Here is a 22,599-nt window from a genome sequence, read left to right as displayed (position 1 = left end):
CACGATAAATGAAAGATTTCTCAAAGAAAATGTAGGTTGAGAATAGTTATACCGGAAGGAGATGATGCCCGGAAAGATGGTTAGGGCAGAGGAAGGTCGCACTTGGCGACGTTGTTAAAGAAGGCGGGAGAAATAACGAAGGGAGAAATAATGAAGGCGGGGTCGAATCGAGGAGTACGAGAGTAAAAAATCGGAGGGTAACATTGGATCTCACCCGGAGCCCGTGTTTGGCTCAAATTTGCGGCCGCCACAACCGAAACACTGCTCTAAAGGACCCTTTTCGTGGCCTCCCGCCGCACTGCACAGAGAAAACTACGCCAAACGGGCCTTCTATCTCCACTCCACAAATCAAACTTTTTAACCAAAAGAAGGTCGAACTATGGACCATAATATTATAATTCAGTTTTTACGGCTGTTATTTTTAAACAAAATCTTCTCATCGTTTACTCTCGACCAAACGAGTTATAAGTTGTGATCGCTGCTAGAAAGTTATACTCGAATTTTTTTTTTTTAAAAAAGTTATTAAAAAGTAACTTTCTCTGTAACAGCTTGTCAGTTACTTTTCAAACTAGCTGTTGACCCGAATCTTTGAAAAGCTTAGCCAATTTTTGAATATATTAAGCCAATTAGACTATCGGAACTAAGACTTTGACCCGAAATGTGTACAGTCTAGACCCAGAATTAGAAGGCGGGGAGAGCTTTAACTGATACATAACACTGCCTCGCTGCCACGTGACCGGTTCATGTTGCAAAGTTTGGTATATCATTTTTCATCTTTTTGTAAAAGTTTATTATTTTATTAACCAAAACACAGCTAAAAAATCATGGGGCAATAAGTACATGGGCATTAAAAATATGTGTGAATTAATTTTATTTCTAAATTTAATATAAATAAATAATATTTATTATTCAATATTTTTAATATGCGTGCACTCATGCATGCCTGTGTATATCTATTTTTTTAATTATTAATAATAATATTTTTATGAGAATAAAAAAAATTCAGACATCGGATATATAAATACATAGGAATTGTGTCTCGTGGTGTGCGTGTGTTAAATTTAAGAAAATTTTTAATCCATTTTGAGCAACCTTTTTTATTTAAAAAATAATTAGTCTGATTTTCTTACAAAATTATTATGTATGACATAACTATTTAATATTTAGTGCATCTAAAAAAATTTCAAATTGAAATTTATGTAAATTTAATTAAGTTTAACTATAACTTGAATTTTAATCATTCATTTTCTATATTTAATCACATTGATTAATCCAAGTATAATTAAGACTAGTTAATATTTTTTTTAATAAAAATTGACTAATTAAAATCTAATTAAAATTTTAATGAATATTATTATGATTTTATCAGTACTTAATTATTCTATCTAAGTCCAAGATTATTGATTATTTAATAATAGCATAATTAGATGTGAAAATTAATTTAAATCTGTTAATTGATACTAAATAGATTAATCATAGATTGACACTAAATAGATTAATCATATATTAAATTTTAAATTTCTGAATTACTTTATTTATATATTTGATTATTTGATTTTAATTTTTGACTCCGGAACATGTTTTTTACTTTCGTTATTAAAACATGGTATTTGTAGAACATTCAAACAAACTTTTATTTAAGAAAAAAAATCAAACCAATATAATATAAAAATAAAGTGGAGCTGGAACATAACCTAAGAAGATCAGAGTTGTCCTCTCCATTTTAATTTATAATTGTTTTCTCAAAATTTCCACTGCTGCTCTTTAAATTTGCCAGCTCCCTCTTGGTCTTCGAGTAAATTAACCAATTTTTTTAATACATTAAGCCAAGTCTAGGGCTTTTGACCCTAAATGCGCATGGAACATGTTTTTTACTTTCGTTATTAAAACATGGTTGTTTTCTCAAAATTTCTACTGCTTCTCTTTAAATTTGCCAGCTCCCTCTTGATCTTCGAATAAATTAACCAATTTTTTTAATACATTAAGCCAAATCTAGGGCTTTTGACCAGAAATGCGTACAGCCTAGACCAAGCTCTAGAAAGAAAGAGAATTTTAACAAATAAATAACTATGCCTTGTTACCACGTGACTGGTTCATGCAGCAAAGTACGGGTTAATCAATTGTTTTCTTTTTGTAAAAGTTAATTATTTTCCTAACGAAAGCACACCTGAAAATATAAATGAATAACATTTATTGATGCGTGTATTTAGCATATCAGTATTACACAAAAATTAAACTTCAGTAATTAAAGTTACAGGTATAGATACTAGAAATTTTTTACGTAAAAAGCATAGAAAGAAAAAAAAATTATGTTTTCTGGTCCAGTGAAAATAATTCAACATATTATGGTGAGTACATAGGTTCAATCTTCTCTTGAGTTATAAAGGATAGAATTGCAAAGTTGATGTATAGCGACATTTCAACAATAATAGCAATATTAAGCCGTAAAGGCCATAGTTGTTTGCTATAGAGGCGGAATTCATCGTGGATGTTGTAGACGGTGATAACAGCGCCAGCTTATCTTAGAGTTCATAGTTTAAAGTTATGATAATAGTTGGGCATGTGGGTCGTAAATGATTGTTTTAATAATGCCATTTGGCCACATATGCTTTAGTAGGGAGCAGCATGAGTTGTGAGCTATGTAGGTCGTAGCTGGTCACATAGACTCTAGTAGCTAGTTGTGACAACATCAATAGGTCGAAAAGGTTGGAGTTAGAGGCTGCGTGAGTTGTGGACTATGTAGAACGTAGTTGGTCACATAGGTCGTAATGGTATGCTATAATTACTTTTTTAGGTCGTAGATGCTATAGTTGTGAGCTGAATGAACTGTAATAATGTTTGTAGGCAACAGAGGTTGGATTTAGGAGCTGCATATGCTTTGATAACATTATTAGGTCATAGAGATTGGAGTTTGGAGTTGTACAAACTATGATAATGTCCATAGGCTGTAGAGATTGCAGTTGGGAGATGCATGAGCTATGAACCATGTAGGTCGTAGTTAGTGACATATGCCGCAATGGTGAGATGTAATAACATTCAGAGGTTGTAGAGGCAGAAGTTAGGAGTTACGTGAACAATGATAACGTTTGTAGGTTGTTTTGGCTGAAGTTGGGAGCTACAGGAGTTTGTGATAACATAAATAGGTCACAGAGGCTAAAGTTATGAGTTGCACGAGCTGTGATAACATCTATTAGATGTGAACCAAATATGCCTTATTTGGTTACATAAGCCATAACAAGGAGTTATATGAGTTGTGATAACATTTGTAGGCTGCAGAGGTCGGAGTTTAGAGATGCATGAGCTATGTCTCATGTTGGTTGTAGTTGGTCACGTAGGTCATAATGTTGGGCTGCAAAGAAAGAGCTTCGAGAGTCCTAAAAAAGTCATCATCTCCTGAGTGTGGCAGTTATAAGTAGTTATTATGAGATGCATTGTTATATTATCTTCAAGAGATGTCATTGCACTGTATGTGGGGCACACCATTGCACCGTATAGGGATGCATTATTACATCATTTTCAAAATGCGTCATTGCACCGTATTCATTGTGTTGTTGCACCGTCTTTGGGGTGCATCGTTACACCATCTTCGGGGTGCATCGTTACACCATCTTCGGGGTGTATTGCTATACTGTATTTTCAGTGAGTGTTGCACCATATTGGGGGTGTCACACTGTCCTTAAGGTGTGTTATTACATCATCTTCAATAATCTTTATTTTATAAGATGCATTATTACTTTGCAAGGCTGTTCGTTTTTCCAGAAAGAATACAACATATGTTGTGACTCCGTGAGGGGCTTCATTACAACGAGCAGGGGCAGCCAATGGTGGTTGATGGCTGCTAACAAGCAATAGTCGATGGTAGTTCGTGATTGTAAGAGTGGGTGGTGTTCTATGGTGGTCAACTTCTTCTCCCCCAAGTCACAAGCTTCCTCCAGTTCAAGGTCTAGCCTCAGGTCTGCTTTCATGAAGAGGGCAGGGCTTTATTTATAGAGTCTATAAGAGGTCTTCCTACAAATAAGAAAAAAATATGAACAACTTCATATGGTGACTCATTGAGATTTCCTTGATCAGATGATATTTAATTGACTTTTGATTATCTTAACAATGTCAGAATTGAATGATCTTGAACTCATTGGATTCGTCTTATTGAGATGCTGAATTAGATTTTTTGCTTGTTTGTTTTAGAATCCAGTTGTTGTAGACCTTCTTTGACTCAATTTAGGTTAATTTTGTTATCGTCGAGTTCATCTCGTTGAGTAAGTTAGTTTGACTGTAAGTTTGCTAAAATTGAAGTTTTGGATTACTTTTTATTTGAATTTGAATGTTTGCCCAAAAAATTATTTCGAGATTCATTTCAAACCTCGAGATTCATATTGAGTAATGAAAATTTATTGATGGTGTATCAGCGCCGCATATTTCTAGTTTTTTCAGCCCAAATGCCTGAAGATTAGATCTTTGTCTTTTTTTCTTCAGGATTGGTGTACTCACAATTATATAGTAGATTATTTCAACTGGGTCTGTGATTTTTCCATATTAGGATTTTTAAATTTATAAAATCCAACTTCATGACCCAAAATTCATAAAATTAAATGACCAAGATCTTTGAATTTATGATTTTTTACATACCATAAATGAGATATACATATATGTATTCATGATTGTAGAATTCAATTTGAAGAGATAGAATTACTCTCTCTAATCCTTATTTCCTTCTGTACTTTTTGATGGAGAAAATAGATATATTTCTTTCTCTAAGGAGAGAGATGACCCTTCTCTTATTTATAAGAGAAAAAATAAGTCTCTTGGAAAGAGACACACCCTTTCTCTTACTTATCCATTATTAACCAGCATCCATCATGGTGATTATTGACCAATAGGATTTATGATAATTTAATTAATTAATTAAAGAGAAATAATACGATGACTTTTGGGAAGAGACATGACTCTTCATTTAGGATAATTGAATTAATAGATTTATGATAATTTATTTAATTAATTAAAGCGAAAGAATACGATGTCTTTTAGGAAGAGACATGACTCTTCATTTAGAATAATTGAATTAATTAATTAAAATGAAAAGATGTGGTGTCTATTGGGAAGAGACATGACCTTCTTCTTTTTAGTTAATAAATTACTATTAAAATAAATGACAGTGGGCCACATAAATGAAAAACCAACATTCTCCCACTTGGCCTACGTAATACTTAATAGTGCATAACATACTGCACAAAATGTAAGCTAAATTCCTTCTTTTATATTGGTCAAATCATAAATCATCAATAAGTATGAAATTAATATGAATAATGACGGTTGTGTATCAATTTATTGACACGGTTCCTTTCATGTATCACAATATCAATTGCATACTTAACATAATGAGAAATAAATTCATGGCCCCATAATATCTATTAAAAGACAAATTTTGTTAAACATCGCACAACATAAAATATACACTAGCAATAAAATAAGATACATAAATATCAGAAACAACAATAAACTGAGCACAAAGTGTCAAACATAAAGAGCATTAAACATAAAAATTAATAATGAGTTTTGGTAATGCTCATTCTCACAACATGTTTGTTAAATGTGTGTGGTGGCAACCCTTTTATTAATGAATCCACAATCATAAGATTGGTGCTAATATGCTCAATTGACACCTTATGTTTCTGAACTTCTTATTTAACGACAATGTACTTTAATTTCATATGTTTAGCACCTTTGGAATACCTGTCGTTTTTAGAAAAGAAGACTGTTGCGGAGTTATCACATAAAATCTTCAGCAGCTTGGCAATACTGTCGACAATTTCAAGTCCTGAAATAAAAATTTGCAGCTATAATCCCTGAATTGTAGCTTCGAAGCTTGCCAAAAATTTAGCTTCCATAGTGGATGCAGCAATGATAGTCTGCTTCACACTTTTTCATATTGAATCTCTTAAGAACTCTATCGATATATACTTTCTGAGACATTACTAAAAATTCTTGTGATCTATTACGAAATATTTCAATTTCAATTACATAGGATGCCTCACCCATATCTTTCATTTCAAAATTCTTAGAGAGAAAATTCTTGGTTTCATACAATAAGCCAAGATCATTAGTAACAAGCAAGATATCATCAACATACAGAATGAGAAATATGATATTGCTCCCACTAACTTCCATATATATACACTGATCAACAATATTTTCTTTAAATCCAAAGGAAGTGATGGTATCATTGAACTTAAGATATCATTGTCGGGAAGCTTCCTTAAGTCCGTATATTGATTTCTTAAGTTTACACACCATGTGTTCCTTTCCTTCAGCCAAAAATCCTTCAAGTTGACTCATATAGACATCTTCGTCTAAATTCCCATTCAGAAATGCAGTTTTCACATTCATTTGGTGTAACTTCAAATGATAATTCTAAATGATTCTTTCTTAGAAACTGGAGAAAATGTTTCTTTATAGTCGATGTCATCTTTCTGTGTGAAATCTTTGACAACAAGTCTGGCTTTATATCGTTCAATATTGCCAATCAAGCCGCATTTGATCTTAAAGACCCATTTACTCCTGATTTTTTTACGACCTTCAGACAATTCAACGACATCCCAAACTTTATTGTGATCCATTGATTTCAACTCATCTTTCATCGCATCTAACCATTTAAAAGAATTTGCACTTTCTATTGATTCTGAAAATGAAACTAGATTTTCGTTGACTCCCAAGTCAAATTTAGACTCATGTAGATAAACCACATAATCATCAAAAGTAGTAGACCTTCTTTGTCATTGAGACCTTTTAGGTACAACTTCATTTGGTTCATCTAATGTAGGTTCATTAGTGACAGTTTCATTATGAGGTGTTTAATCATTTATCTGTTGTTCTTGTAAGTTATTAAAATGTTCAACAACTGTAGGAATAACAACTTGAGAAAAAATTTCAGGTAAAGAACTTGAACTTTAATTTCTTGGATTTCCACTTTAAGTGATTCCAAACTCCCAATAACTTCATCATTTTCAATGAACTTAGCATTTCCAGCTTCAATAATTCTCGTACTGTGATTAGTACAATAAAATCTATACCCTTTCAATTCTTCTGAATAATCAATGAAGAAACCATTGATTGTTCTTAAGTCCAATTTCTTTTCATGTGGATTATAAATCCATATTTCCACTGGGTCGCCCCAAACATGCAGGTGCCTTAAACTAGGTTTTCTTCCTGTCCACAGCTCAAATGGAGTCTTTGAAACTGCCTTAATAAGAATACTGTTTAAAAAAATATGCAGCGGTCCTTAAGGCATGCATCCACAATGATAAGGGTAAAGAAGAATTGCTCATCATACTCCTAACCATTTTCATCAGAGTACGGTTTCGCCTTTTTGCAACAGCATATTGCTGTGGTGTTCCTGACATATTGTTTGAGCACATATGTCATTAGTTTAAAGGAATTTAACAAATGAACCTGGACATTGTCTAGATTCATTGCACCTTTCATAATAACACAACCTCTATCGTACCCGATGATTTTCATTTTTGTGTCTAATTGTCTCTTAATCTAAGTTATAAACACTTTTAAGGCATCTAGTGATTGAGATTTTTTATACAATAAGTAGACGTACCCATAACGTGAAAAAATATCGATAAATGTGATAAAATATTTTTCTCCACCAAAAGATGGAACATCAAAAGGTCCACAAACATCAGTGTGTATAATTTCAAGGAGATGTGTGTTTCTTGTGTCAGCTTTCTTAAGTGTTCGTTTTGTGTGCTTTCCTTTAATACAATCCACACTGATTAAATGAAAACATTAATAGTGTTTTGAAAATCTCCTTTGGGTGATATAACAATACAAAATAATAAACATAATTGATGATTGAATTGTTAGTTTAACATAATTGACAATTGTTTATACTTAAATTAGACATACATATTATCTTTGGATATATAAACATATCTAACTCAGCATATAAATATGTTACAATCATATTCAAATATTATAAAATAAATAATCAACTTTTGGGCGATCCAAAAATATTTTATAATTAATTAATTTCAATATACTTATATTAAGTACAAAATGTTTCATAATAAACATCACATACGTATGAGTAATTGAATTTATTTAATTTGATGTCTATTAAACATACTAATTTGGCCACTTTTGTGACTAACAAATTAAACATAATATAGATATCAAATAAACAATAATATCTCAATTCACCAATTAACTTTATTGATCTTATTCCAAGATCTAATTTACATCGGAAATTTTATGCAATTAACATAAATAAAATTAAATGAAAAATCACAAATTCAACAATTGTGACTCTGATACCACATGTTGGGATTTTTAAATTTATAAAATCCAACTTCATGACCCAAAATTCAGAAAATTAAATGACCAAGATCTTTGAATTTATGATTTCCACATACCATAAATGAGATATATGTACATGTATTCTTGATCGTAGAATTTAATTTGAAGAGATAGAATTTTTTCTCTAATCCTTATTTCTTTATGTACTTTCCGATGGAGAGAAAATATATATTTCTTTCTCTAGGGAGAGAGGGGACCCTTCTCTTATTTATAAGAGAAAATATAAGTCTCTTGGAAAGAGACACAACCTTTCACTTACTTATCCATTTTTAACCACTTTCCATCATGGTGATTATTGACCAATAAGATTTATGATAATTTAATTAATTAATTAAAGCGAAAGAGTATGATGTCTTTTGGGAAGAAACATGACTCTTCATTTAGGATTTAATTAAAGCGAAATAATACGATATCTTTTGAGAAGAGACATGACTCTTCATTTAGGATAATTGAATTAATTAATTAAAACGAAAAAATACGGTGTCCATTGGGAAGGGACATGACCATCTTCTTTTTAGTTATTGAATTACTATTAAAATAAATGACAGTGGACCATATAAATTAAAAACTAACATTCCCCTTTTCAAAATTTCCTACATAAAATCAAGTTATCATATTCTGCTTGCTTCTCTCTAATTTCCTGAGTGTATGTGTAATCTTTATGCAATAGTAAGATTCAAAATAATCACTCTACTGCCGTGAACCTTCCAACACACATCAATATTAAAGATTTGAATGTTATGTACCTAAATAAGACAATTTAGATATTAAATATATAAATAAATCGAAATTGTGCAGTGCGTGCATGTGCTATCATGTTTAAGCAATTTTTTATCTATTTGTCCCAAGCATTTTTATTTAAAAATATTTTAAATTTCTATATAAAATAACTAATTTTTTACAACTTTATTATTTGTGACATGAATGTTTAATATTTATGGCATCCGTGTGTTAACTCAAAAAAAAAAAAAGAAATTTAAATTTACCAACGAGCATTCTGATTTGACGGGTTAAAAGTTTAAACTATAAATGGTAATTTTTTATGAAAATTTAAAAATATTTAATCGAAAGAAATAAACACAAAGCAATTGTTTGAGAGTAAAACTCACTCTCTTTACTTGTTTTCAGATTATCTAAAACATCCAATTGCTTTCTTCAGTTTTTTAACTATTAGATTAGTTTTGTTAACAACAATTACGTAAAACTAATCTTATAAATTTTAAATAATTTTTATTTACAGAAATTTACATACGTAGCAACCAATTTTTCTGTATTTACTTTTTCACACCAAAACTTTGATTTTTACAGCACAATAGCTCACCTATGCATGAAAATATGAAATTCATTGTTCCACATTGTTGAAAAGTGTGAATTAGGAGTTGTGTTTATAAAAATGAAAGTTTGGTATGAGATACATAAATGGATAAGAATTAGGTTAACATACTTTCTAGGTTCTTTACTGGCACAAAAAAGGATTAGACGTGTTTCAATTCAATTAGTTGAGTATATTGCAATCAATACCAAGACTACCCGTCTTACTAGTAATTATTTTTAGGAGGAAGCTCAGGATCTGGCTTTTCTCAATGGTTTGATCTAGGTTTCATTGGATTCAAATTAGATCAATTTTGGAATCACTGGGATTATCTTTTCGAGCTGGTCAGTTTGACTGTAAGTTTGTTGAAATCGGACCTTTGATTCATATCAGAAGATAATTTAATCAAAAAATACCTTGAAATCCATATTGAATGACTCGAGATTCATATCAGATGATAACATTTGAAGATGACTTTTTTCTTTCTATATTTAATGATTTTTTTAGTGTGTGAATTAACCACTAAAATGCTTCATAATTTTAAAATTTTAGTTGGGCCTGCATTGGGAGGATTAAGATTCTTCTTTTTTTTAAAAAAAATATTAACGAATTTAATTGAAAAAAGTACACAATTCATATATATAATGCATGAAACTTGAGAACTCCTGATTAATGCCCTATATCTCAACTAATAAACTAAGGTGAGAGCGAGCAAGTTCAAACTTGAAGAAGTCTATTGGTTTAACTTGAAGATGGAAACATAACTATAGGAAGGTTAATTTGAAAACATCTTTTATTTGATTGAGCTGAACACACTTTAAAATTGTACACAAGAAAGCGATCTGATTGACCAATATATCTATTAATATAGCTCTCAGGCCCATTTTACTGTAATTTATTGGATGAGTAAACCAGGCTCGGTATTCTCTCTCTACCATTATTGAATCTCTCTAACCAGGTATCGGTGTCGGAAATAAAATACAGTTTTTCATTGCAGCTAGTTTCAAGGAAGGTCAACTACGTCACGCCGTCTCGCAACAATCTGTACATAAACCATTACATTAGTGCGCTAAGAACAAGGGGAGACAGAGTCAACATTATAAATATGAATTTTCGCTAAGACGCAACTTGCTACAGAGTTCGTTATTTTATTTGAGAACATGATAATATAAAATAAGTGTACACATCCAGGGTGTTTGGTAGCCCAAATTAGTAGAATTTATCAGTTGAATCTAGTAAATCCGATCAAATATAACAAAAATATAAATTCTATGAATTTAAAAAATTTAGACATTCTTATTAAATCTAGATTTAATAAATTCAATTATGTCCTACCAATGCTAAATCTTTTATGTAGCCAAACACCCCCCACTACGTCTCAAAATAACTTTGAAGATAAAAAAATTATGTATAATAATAAATTATAAAAAAATTGGCGTCTCACATTATACTTGAAGATGTGTATTGAAACATATGCAGCTCAAATGAGGCAAATAGAGGGAGCGAATACAATTCTAAATGAATTCAAGTCAAAAATAACAAGAGCTCGATTTTTTTATCTCATGGAAAGCTTGAACTTGAACTTGAGCACTTATATTGAATTCAAACTTAGATCATCTGATCAATTAATGGCTCAAGCCGACCAGAGAGCTCAAGTTTTTTTTTTGTCCAAATTCTTGAAACGCTCGATGACAAAGAAGCAAAAATTTGTGTTGGGGAGTCACTAGAGAAGATATAAAGAAAGTTGCGATTGGTTTTGTTAAATAAGATATTGATAAAGCGGATGAAATTTGAAGACGAAGAGGAGTTCAAGAGTTCAAAAACATTTGAAGAAGGGGTGAAGTCAGTAGGACTCGTTGAAATGACATCTAAAGTTGAACCTAAAATGTGTAAAAATAAGATTTAAGAGTGCGTAGGATTTAATCAATAAGCCTAATGAACTAACATACCAAAAGTTGTAAAGCATAATCTTGAGTTCATATAATATATATGCGAGCATTAGTTTGAGCTAGAGCACAATTTTTCAACTTGATAAGCTTAATTCATGAGTTTATTAATGAGTTAAGTTTCAACAAACTTATGAACTAGATCGACTCATTGCAACCTTAGGTGTAGCATCTTCTATAATCATAAATGAATATTAATTCTCTTGATGTTCTTGATGGATTGTAACATCTTCAGACATCAATAACAAACATTGCCTGACTTAACACCCATGATGGACTCTACCCTTCTCTCTCTAGGACTGCTTACACCCTTACTAAGAAGGAATTTATCCCAGTAAGTATTACATTTTATGAATAAATTTTTAAGAAGATTTAGTGGGGTTAGTCTTTCAATTTAATCATAGCCTATAACTTAGGGTTGTTTTGTTTTTTTGAAATTGTTTATTTATATTTATGTAGGTCGTAATATCTTATAATAAATACTTCTATTTGATCGAATGTCTTGTTGTTTGACAAATACTTTCTTATATATGAAATTTCTTTTATCTTTATTTGCGTCATTGCAATATTTATTCATATCTTTTAAGTAAATGTTTTTTTTTTTTTGTATGTTGAAATCCTTAATTATATTAAACTATCTATGATAGAGTAAGAAATTGTATTCAATCTGAACCATCTACTCGAGGATGTTGGCTAATCTAATTAGGAGTTTAGAGCATTCTCTTCTTCATAACATATTTACTCTAACTAATCTTCGTACAGTTGAAGGTTGCAAAGATTGTACATCGGTACATAACATATTAAATTCATGTACATAAGTCTAGGTGGAATTGTGTTCGTATGAATATTTAAAATTTTATTAGAGGATAAATATGTAGTAAGGACAAAGGACATGCTTTACATCCACTTACTAGTGGAGAGATGCTAGTTATCGATCGCATCTCACCTCAACTAGCATAGCCTAAAAAACATTCTAACATATGTACATATATCATTTTTGATCGCATCTCACCTCAACTAGCATAGCCTAAAAAATACATCATTTCATATTAAAAAACGTTAGAAAGAAAAAGAAATATATATTTGTAATTCTTTTTCAAATATTCTACATTATCAAAATTTACTTTATGAAGGCATCAACTTTCTGAGAATATTTATATAAAATAAACAAAATATTTAACTTTCATTAAAAATTATTAAATCCCTACATTAAAAATAATGTAATTTTATTGATCTTTCTAACATATGTACATATATCATTTTTTATTTTATAATGATACAATAATGGAATTTTTGAAAATTTATTTTTTAAAAAAAAAAAAAACCATTAATTCATTCTTTCGTCTTTACCTTAGTCTTCCCTAAAATAACATATATTATATTACAAAATTAAGCATTAAGTAGAATACTTTATGACAAACATATCTTTCAATCGTCATGAAAACCAACATTAACAAATGTAATGCCAATACTTCATGTATCATGCTTTCATGTCATTTGATAATATACTCCACATAGTGTAAACATATAAAACATAAGAATGATAATTCAACATCCATTTCAATTTCAAAAATACTGGCACAATCATTTTATTTCTTTTAATTCCATATAATAGGCACGTTAACATATCATTTTTAAACACGTCTTATGATTAGCATCTTGGTATATGTCAACTAATTTCTTAGCTCTCATAATACTTATTTCAATAATTCCCATTAAACAACTCATCAATCATCATAATTATATACACCCAAAGTTGTATGTGTGGGATCAATCATTTATTGCCCTGTACATCAAATGAGAGAATTCTTGATTATCTCTATATGTTATTTAAGATAAACATGTTATATTGGAATCCTATAAAGATAAGCAATATTCAACGTGATATGGTTTACTCATATAATCGTAACTAACCTAACCATTTACTATCATAACAAGCACAACATTCTTTCATGTTCATGAGCCATTACTCACGTATTAATTTCACTAACTTTAATAATTATTCAATGTGTAAAAAAATATGATACTTATGAGCATATGTAATGTGCAATATACAAAATCAATATAACTTCATGCATGTGCTTATAACAAGTATTAATGTAAGATTATGTAACATCACACACAAGGTTTCATGTTCTTCAGAAATGACTGATGTTAGTTCACACAATCATATGGACTCATAAGCATCATATATGATGTGTCATATCTATAGATACAACACCACTTAAAGTCATAGTTCTATGCAACACTATGATGTTAGAGTTCAAATTTTCACTAAATGCATTAAACCATTTGAAGAGATGTAGATTTATGGACCTTGCGTTCATGCCATGTAAAAGAATTATTATTTTTACAACTATCTACAAATTTTTAGAATACGGGAGGTATGACAAGCTCATATTTAATAATTGAGGCATTTATGTACAAACCACCCAATTCTTATGTTTTTGCGTATCTAATGCAAAAATTTTCCTTCTATTTTTACACAACTCAAATCTTTCATACACATAGAAAATACCACTATTTTAAATTTTAAAAGGTGAATACACTTTTTCATGCATAAGTGACATATATATGTAAAAATTGAAGTTTGGGTGTTAGATATGTAAATACATAATAAGTGAGTGCATGAATGTAAATCTTACAATTTAAATCTTTCTGATGTTTTTTATTTTTTAATAATAAATTAATATCAATTGATCTTCATTAGTATACATATAAAATATGTCAGCATAAATTTAAAGACAGATGAATGGTTCAAACGTAAGAAACAACCGATCAAACGTAGTTGTTGACAACCATTTCGAACTGAACGACAACTAGAGGGGTGTTTTGTTCGGACAATCGGGGAAATGTGTCAGGAGATTCCCCGTAAAACAGTGATCAATCCTCAGGATGGTCGACAGGAAGCAACCTTTCAGATTAAATATCGATTGATTTGAGGCTTGTCAGACGGCCGACAAACTCTGATCAATCAATTCAGTTTTCCTATCTTATTATATACGAATAAATTTGTAATTACTAAAAAATTCTTCTGAAAAAGTAAATGATGAGGGGGCTAACATGTACTTTTGTATGTTTATGATAAGGGGGTCTATAATATGAATAAATGCCACATTCTTTTTACTACTCCTTATTGTGCTCTCTCATCTCTCTTCTAACTCTCTATACTTTAGGTCTGTCCTCTAGACACTTTGGGATTCAACATCTTTAATGGTGTGGTGGGTGTGGAAATATTTCATCAACAAGAATAGGAGATCAACAACAACAGCCGGGAGAATCCAACTAGAGTAACGCAACAGAAGAAACATGCACTTGAAAGCTCATGAAAGAATTTGTCTAGCAAGGCATGCAAGGCTTGAGGACCCAGATCACCAACCATATATTAGGTTAGTTTGTAGAAGTGCTCAGAGAGCTCGTTGTTCTATCGGTGGCCCCATTTACAGAGGGAGAACCAACCCAATTGGAGGCACTCAATCCCCCTCAAAAGGAACCACCGACAAACAACATAACAAGAATGATTCACCTATAGGAGAAGCTTGACGACATGTTATATTAAGACAATGTCGAATCCGCCCCTGTCGAGGAGAAGAACAGACCAACATGAATTGAAGTACAAAAAGAGACCGAAGTATGCTTTCTCTAACGTAGTTGTTGACAACCATTTCGAACTGAACGACGACTAGAGGGGTGTTTTGTTCGGGCAATCGGGGAAATGTGTCAGGAGATTACCCGTAAAACGGTGATCAACCCTCAGGATGATCGACAGGAAGCAACCTTTCAGATTAAATATCGATTGATTTGAGCCTTGTCAGACGGTCGACAAACTCTGATCAATCGATTCAGTTTCCCTATCTTATTATATATGAATAAATTTGTAATTATTAAAAAATCCCTCTGAAAAAGTAAATGATGAGGGGGCTAACATGTACTTTTGTATGTTTATGATAAGGGGGTCTATAATATGAATAAATGCCACATTCTCTTTACTACTCCTTATTGTGCTCTCTCATCTCTCTTCTAACTCTCTATACTTTAGGTCTGTCCTCTAGACACTTTGGGATTCAACATCTTTAATGGTGTGGTGGGTGTGGAAATATTTCATCAACAAGAATAGGAGCTCAACAACAACAGCCGAGAGAATCCAACTAGAGTAACACAACAGAAGAAACATGCACTTGAAAGATCATGAAAGAATTTGTCTAGCAAGGCATGCAAGGCTTGAGGACCCAGATCACCAACCATATATTAGGTTAGTTTGTAGAAGTGCTCAGAGAGCTCGTTGTTCTATCGGTGGCCCCATTTACAGAGGGAGAACCAACCCAATTGGAGGCACTCAATCCCCCTCAAAAGGAACCACCGACAAACAACATAACAAGAATGATTCACCTATAGGAGAAGCTTGATGACGTGTTATATTAAGACAATGTTGAATCCGCCCCTGTCGAGGAGAAGAACAGACCAACGTGAATTGAAGTACAAAAAGCGACCGAAGTATGCTTTCTCCCTAGCCACTTCAAAAACGTCAGATGACGCCCAAAACTATTTGGTCATTGTCTTGCTATCGCCTGGCCGAATCATATGCCTATCACATTTGGATCAAAGTATTGAATCAACAAGAGGTGTTGAACCTCGATTAGTGCCTTGTGATCTCTGAGATTGCTAGAGATTGTCTTCACTTTCTTTACCTAACATTCTACCGATGCCGCGTCGATCCCTCGACCACTTGTGCAGGAACCCACCAGAAACTTTGCTTTCCAATCTTTAATCATATTCTCATGACCCACCAGATCGAACTTGGACTGGCGACAAATTGAACATAGTCTTCTTTACCGATTCAGAAAGATAAAAAAATGGTTGAACATATCAATCGACTAAGGGATTTTCATTATTCGGCAAAAGAGGAAGAAGTTCATTATGGAAGCCACAAAGTTCTGAAGAAAACTGAGCAAGAACAACCTCGTATTGCTGATAAGCGATCGCAGCTCCTTACTGATTGATAACCGAAGACAAATTTTGAATTGGTTCTTAAAAAAAATCAAGTCGGGAGAAAAGCGACCCGTCGCTCGCTCATGGTTGACTGTCGGCCAAAGTCAGATAGAAGGTTCAACAACGTAAAGACTCAGAATCTCTTCCACTTGTGCTGCAGAAATAATCGAGACCTCTAAAGCTAAGATCAATCCAAATGATTCTTGGGAAAATCTCTGCCTCATATGACCATAACAGTTCACATGAAGAAAAAGGGAAGGAAGGAAGGTGAAGAGAGACAGTGAGTCACAAGAGGAAGAAGAAACTTGTGATACTCTAACCACACACACATGTATGAATATACATTTGCAAAGGAAAAAGAAACGCCACCGAAAAGACTGGTGCGACGGGAACTGCGCTGTACTTGAGAAAAAGCAATCATTGCCGAAAATAAAAAAAAATTGCATTTCATTTATTCTTTGTTTATTTACAAAAAATGAAGGAACATCATACCAAACCTTCAAATAAAACTAAAAAAGAAAAACCTAACTAGGCAGTTGTTAGTGGCTTCATCTGAGAAAAATCTTCGCCGACGCAGCCGCTCATACATAAACTCACCACGACTTAAAGAGGTCATCCTAACTACCCTCGGATGGGAGAAAAACATCAAGCTCTCCTCAAAGTGCTTCAACTTCTTATTCCACTTGATTGACTCTCTCTAGGACCTTGGCAACTCTCTCACCACTATTCCCCCAAGGTTATACCAAGAGACAAAAAAAGTGCTCCTCCATTTTAGCAATGCGACACACTAGAAAATCAACAAACACTCAACACCCCCCAGGTGCCTCCTCCTTTGTTGTTGTGCAGGGAGAGACTTGGCAGCCCAAACCCTTGCTCTGGCTGAGAAGAGGATTCTCCCCCATCCTCTAGACCACAACACCCACCTTCATGGTGCCCTACTCCATGGTTCCCTATTCCGTAGCAACATGCCCCACAACATCCACTCCCTCCTCTGTAGCTTGATCAACGATGGGTGCATTTCCTTAAGGGTCGACATCAGTGTATAATCAGATGGAAGTGATTATCAGAGCTCTGATTGTTGCAAAATAATTACTTAAAGGCATGAATCAAGCTACGTTCCCAAACTTTGACACCATTCAGAGGTGGTGTAAGAGACGAGGTTTTCACCGGTCTCCTGTAATCATTTACCCACGGAGGAAAGGCCATCCTTTCATGACTAAAGTTGCATCCCGGCTTCATCAGGTGCCTTCTAGAGCCAACGAGAAGTCATAGTCCACAAAACTGGTTGAACACACATTCCTTCCCTTTGGGCAGGAGTGACCGCTTCCGCCGGATGCCCTAGAAGTCGATCGTCGGGACACCCTCCAATCACCTCCACAGATCTCCCCTGTGATGAGGCTGTGGGGAAATCTTAAGGCCTAGTTCAATCTTCGTGTTCCCTCGCTCATGACTCCTGCATAATCCTCTTCTTGCTCAACTCTTCCACGAAAACTTTGCTCGCTAGTTTCCGCTTCACGACAAGTTTGCGAGCACCTTCCCGCATATTAACCAAGTTTAAAAGAGCCTAAACAAGCACCAAAAAACATAATTCTAAAATTCATTCGACCATTTGAGTGGTTAAATAGTCTTATAGTTTTGCAAAATTATGATAAAGCCGAGCATTTCAATGAGATACATCCAATGAGTTATTTATTTATTCTTAGTTCAAGCTACCTAAATATATTCAAATATGAGAGGATTGAGAGATACCTATTTGTAGGACCCGATGGAGTATTTGGAATAAGTTTAGAAAAAAAAATCAAATTGTTGCCTTTGAAGTGTATAAATAAAGGACAATCCTTATACTATAGCGATAAACTTAAATCTTGATATCTGGCCCAAGTTAAACATTATTATTTTTGACATTTGTATTAGCTACATCAATTCTCTTCATTTATTCACATTATCAAAAAATTTTAGAGCTTAGCTTGTCATCACCCCCCAACAATGCTCATTGTCAACTGACACCAATGCCCACCGTCAACTATTTCTTAGTAATGGTTAGTGAACACTATGATCACCTATCATTATTCACCACATGATATTACTTATTGATAAATGTAGATTAGAGTTGTCATGTATCATTGAACCTTGGTAATTGATTATCATCAATGATCATTTTTGCCTAACAGTGGATGCTAATGGTCAATTGATGTTGACATCCATCATAACTTATTGCTCATGGCCAATCAACACCAAGCTGTAAAAATTTCCCATTATTCTTCACTTGATTTTGTCCACTTCTATTTATTGAAAGACAATGATCATTCATTAATATTGCCTAATATTTGTACTTGATGCACAACCTCGCTCTTCATAATTGAATGACATTCACTCCCATAAGGAGAACAACCAAGCAAATGACATTCTAATTATCTAAATTTAATGTCTTCCAATAGTAGACAACATCTTGTCATTGATATTTGATGCCTTTCTTGTCATGTTTCTTGTTGCACTCAAAAGAGAACAGTAACCTTTTGATAATCTCCATTGACTTAGATCATACAATATCCAACTCCTAACGTTTGTTTTGATCATCTTCTACTAACAATTGACCAAATGTTCATCATTAATTTATTGACATCAATATTCTATAACATTATATATCCCTTAAATAATGTTCAAAGTCGATCAATGGCTGCTAACAATTAATTATTAATGTCTCTTTCCATCATTTGCTAACACTTGTTAGCCCCTAATATAGGACAACGAACAATCTATTTTATTTGATATCCCCAAATGTCTTATATCACTTGATGTTTTACAATCTATCAATGTCTATTGACTTCCATTGAATAAAACTCCCAACACTCATTAACGCTTTTTGCCTAAAATCTTTGAATTTTGTATAAAATTCCTAATCCATGTCATTAGCCTTTTACACCCTTGATTGTCAACTTAAAAGAAAATCTTTTAATTATTTGGATTTCTACATCATGTTGGTACATTCTCTATTAAGTTGGAATTGTAGATTTTTGTAACTCCAAACCTCATCCAATGAATTTATTTTAAATAGGCAAGACTCATAATCTTTGTTTTATGAAATTTTCATATAAAAAATCTAGTTGTTCTTTATGCCTTTAATTTCTTATATCACAACATCCCTCCCTCCCTCCCTCCCTTCCTCCGCTCTCTTTATTTTTTATTGATTTTTGTGCAGCCTAAAAGCTAAAACTCAATCTTGTGTTCATGTTTTTAATTAAATCTTAATTATGTTTTCTATTTAAAAAATTAAAGTAATCTAATTTGTAATCCTAATTATTTTACTAATCCCAAATAAGCCCAAGTAATTCTGTATAATTTATCCCCCTTTTATTTAATTTTATAAATTATCAATTTATATAAAATTAAAGATATTTTAGATTCATTAATAAAATATATTTTTAACCTTTATAAAAACAAATTAAAAACTGTAAATTAATTATTTTCTAACAGTGATTATTAAAATAAAGTTGACCCAAATGAATCTCACTAAATAGAGATAAAATTAGAGTTATATGTGATTTACAGTAGACACTGAAAACTACAAAAAGCGAGGTGGTGTTGTTACTATTATATGCGTTTCAGTGCAACAAATGACCGCTACCTTATGAACACCCGGACTTTTCAAGGGCGAGTTCCCGGCCACTCACGGGAGCCGCACTGCGGTCTTTGATTTTTCGTCCCGGTAATGTCCGTCGAAGTCGACGGCGAAGGAGGCGGTGGCGCCGCCTCCTTCCGGACTTTTCGTTCCCTTATCGAGAGTGCCGACCGGAAGTTCGCACGAGTCCGCGACCTCCCTCCATACGGCCGCGGCCCTATCCACATCGTCTACTACCGCAAGGTTTTTAAAGCCTACACCCGTCTCTGGAGATTCCAGCAGGAGCATCGCCGGGATCTTGTTGCTGCCGGCCTTAAGCGGTGGGAGATTGGCGAGATCGCCTCGCGCATCGGCCAACTCTACTATGGTCAGTACCTACGAACCAGTGAGGCGAGGTTCCTCCTGGAGTCTTACATCTTCTACGAGGCCATACTCAGCCGCAGATACTTCGAGCCACCGTTGGCCACGGGGGCGGATCTAGGGCTGAGGTACAAGGAACTGAGGTTTCATGCTCGGTTCCTCCTTGTTGCGTTGCTGCTTAATAGAAAGGATGTGGCCCTGAATTTGGCTGAGAGGTTTAGGACTCTAGTGGAGGACAGCAAATCAGTTTTCCGGGTAGTTTGGATTTGGTCTCTTGCTCTCTTTTGATTTTACTGTTGTTTCTATTGTTTTTATTTATTCTCGTTCTTGTTCGGGGTAAGCATATCTGGTTTTGCGAGCAGATTTCGTTTTTAGGGAGAATTGGGAGAATCTTCTTGAACTTCTAAGTTATTTCAGCTATGACTTCATATTTATGCCGTACTTATGCCATTTCGACTTTCTAGCCTTGTGAATTTGTTGGCTAAAATGAAAATAGTTTTATGATTATGATTTTGGCAAGATTTTCACACATAATCGGAATTGCCACTTAATTATTTGGGTTAATTGCTCCTCATTTCTGTTCGAGTAGGAATAGGGCGTTGATAAAATTAGCGATAACCTTCTTTCTTTTTTCTTCTAGTTCCACATAGGTATCGCGTTACGTTGGTGAACACATGCTAACCATTTAAGATATAAAACAATATAAAGGGTCTTTCGTTCAAGATTGAATGCATCCATACACATACATGTAAAAGGATTCCGCTCTCGTATTTTAACTTCCTTGAACCTTTTATAATAAATGGATTTGAGACTGAAAGCTTTTGCTTCTGACAGTTGGAATTCCGGAAACAAATGTTATAGCTTACATTTCCCTAACTTCTCTGCCCGCAACACTCCACAGTCCAGCTTGCAACTTCTCCGCACTCCTTTACATCCTAAGGCCTTAAAACCTCCTATTTCTTGAACATAGTAGTTTTGGCACTGTTATTGGGGATCAAGATTGATGGCGGGAAGCGAATCTGGATGTTACTACAGCTGAAATTGAGGGGACAGCAGCTGGAAGGAGAACAAAGCCGAAGTGTGTAAGCTTGGAAGGGAAGAAAACCAGGTACGTAAGCTTGGAATGGAAGAAAACCAGGCGTAGAAGTTTCAGACTGAATGGGAAAGGAGTTCCTGCATGGAAGAAGGCACCACCACCTGCACTCAATTAAGATACGGGCAGTACACCACTTGAAAGAGGATACAACTCTGCAAACTTAGAGGAAACAGAGACTTCTATTATCAGATTTCATTCAACTCAAAAAACTATATTTTAACAACTCTAGACCAATATTTATATACAAAAGTATTCTCAGATTTCATTATCTCAAAAGCTATTCTTTTACAAATCTAGACCAATATTTATATTCAAGAAGAACCTAGGTTCTAGTCTAACTAGCCCATAAACACAAGGGACCCGGACTGGACAGATTCAAGGATTAAAGGAAACATCCTGCAAGGTCCAATTGTTAGACTTGGATCGGTCTTTGTTTCAGTCGAGTAGTCTTGGGGACAACAAGACACTCCGGTGTCATTGTCCCTGATTAGCAGGAGAGTCATCTTCAACAACTAAAACATCTAGTTCTTCAAAGTATCTTTGAAAGTGAAGGAGATGTTATAGTCATTAGGCAAATTAATTTTGTGAGTCTTATCATTAATTAACTTGATTCCAAACGGACCATTAGTTTTGGGCTTAAGCTTTCTAAATGACTCAATTGGGAATCCTTACCTTTTTTAAACTATACTCCTGCCAAATCCTCTTTCTTGGAAATCATTGGCTTATGAGATTTATTAGGCTGTCTTTGATACCTGGTATTTTGCTTATTAATCTCTTTCTATATTTGCTCATGCAATTATTGAATATCCTTGACTCTAGTATCAACATTAGTGCTATGCTTAAGGATAGGAACCAACTCTAGGGGAGAAGATTTTCCCATAACCACTTCAAAAGGGCTACGATTCGTCGTTGCAAG

General features: G+C 33.5%; 1 protein-coding gene across 5 annotated transcripts in view; it reads left to right on the top strand.

Annotated features, from left to right (window-relative positions):
• The first annotated feature begins 20,216 nt into the window (after positions 1-20,216).
• LOC110030764 (protein SCAI homolog) overlaps positions 20,217-22,599 on the top strand; it is a 35,527-nt gene continuing 33,144 nt past the window's right edge. For all 5 annotated transcript variants that reach the window (XR_002294678.1, XM_020733669.1, XM_020733668.1 and 2 more), the window contains exon 1: positions 20,217-20,842. Coding sequence is in view for 4 of the 5 variants with exons in the window: in XM_020733669.1 (XP_020589328.1) it covers positions 20,318-20,842 (525 nt within the window). In the remaining variant the exon portion in view is untranslated. The remainder of the gene's footprint in view (positions 20,843-22,599) is intronic.

This window comes from Phalaenopsis equestris, unplaced genomic scaffold (genome assembly GCF_001263595.1).
Source record: "Phalaenopsis equestris unplaced genomic scaffold, ASM126359v1 Scaffold000760, whole genome shotgun sequence".
Classification (NCBI taxonomy): Eukaryota; Viridiplantae; Streptophyta; class Magnoliopsida; order Asparagales; family Orchidaceae; genus Phalaenopsis; species Phalaenopsis equestris.
The sequence above is the reverse complement of the archived record's forward strand: the minus strand, read 5'-3'. Positions and strand labels throughout refer to the sequence as shown.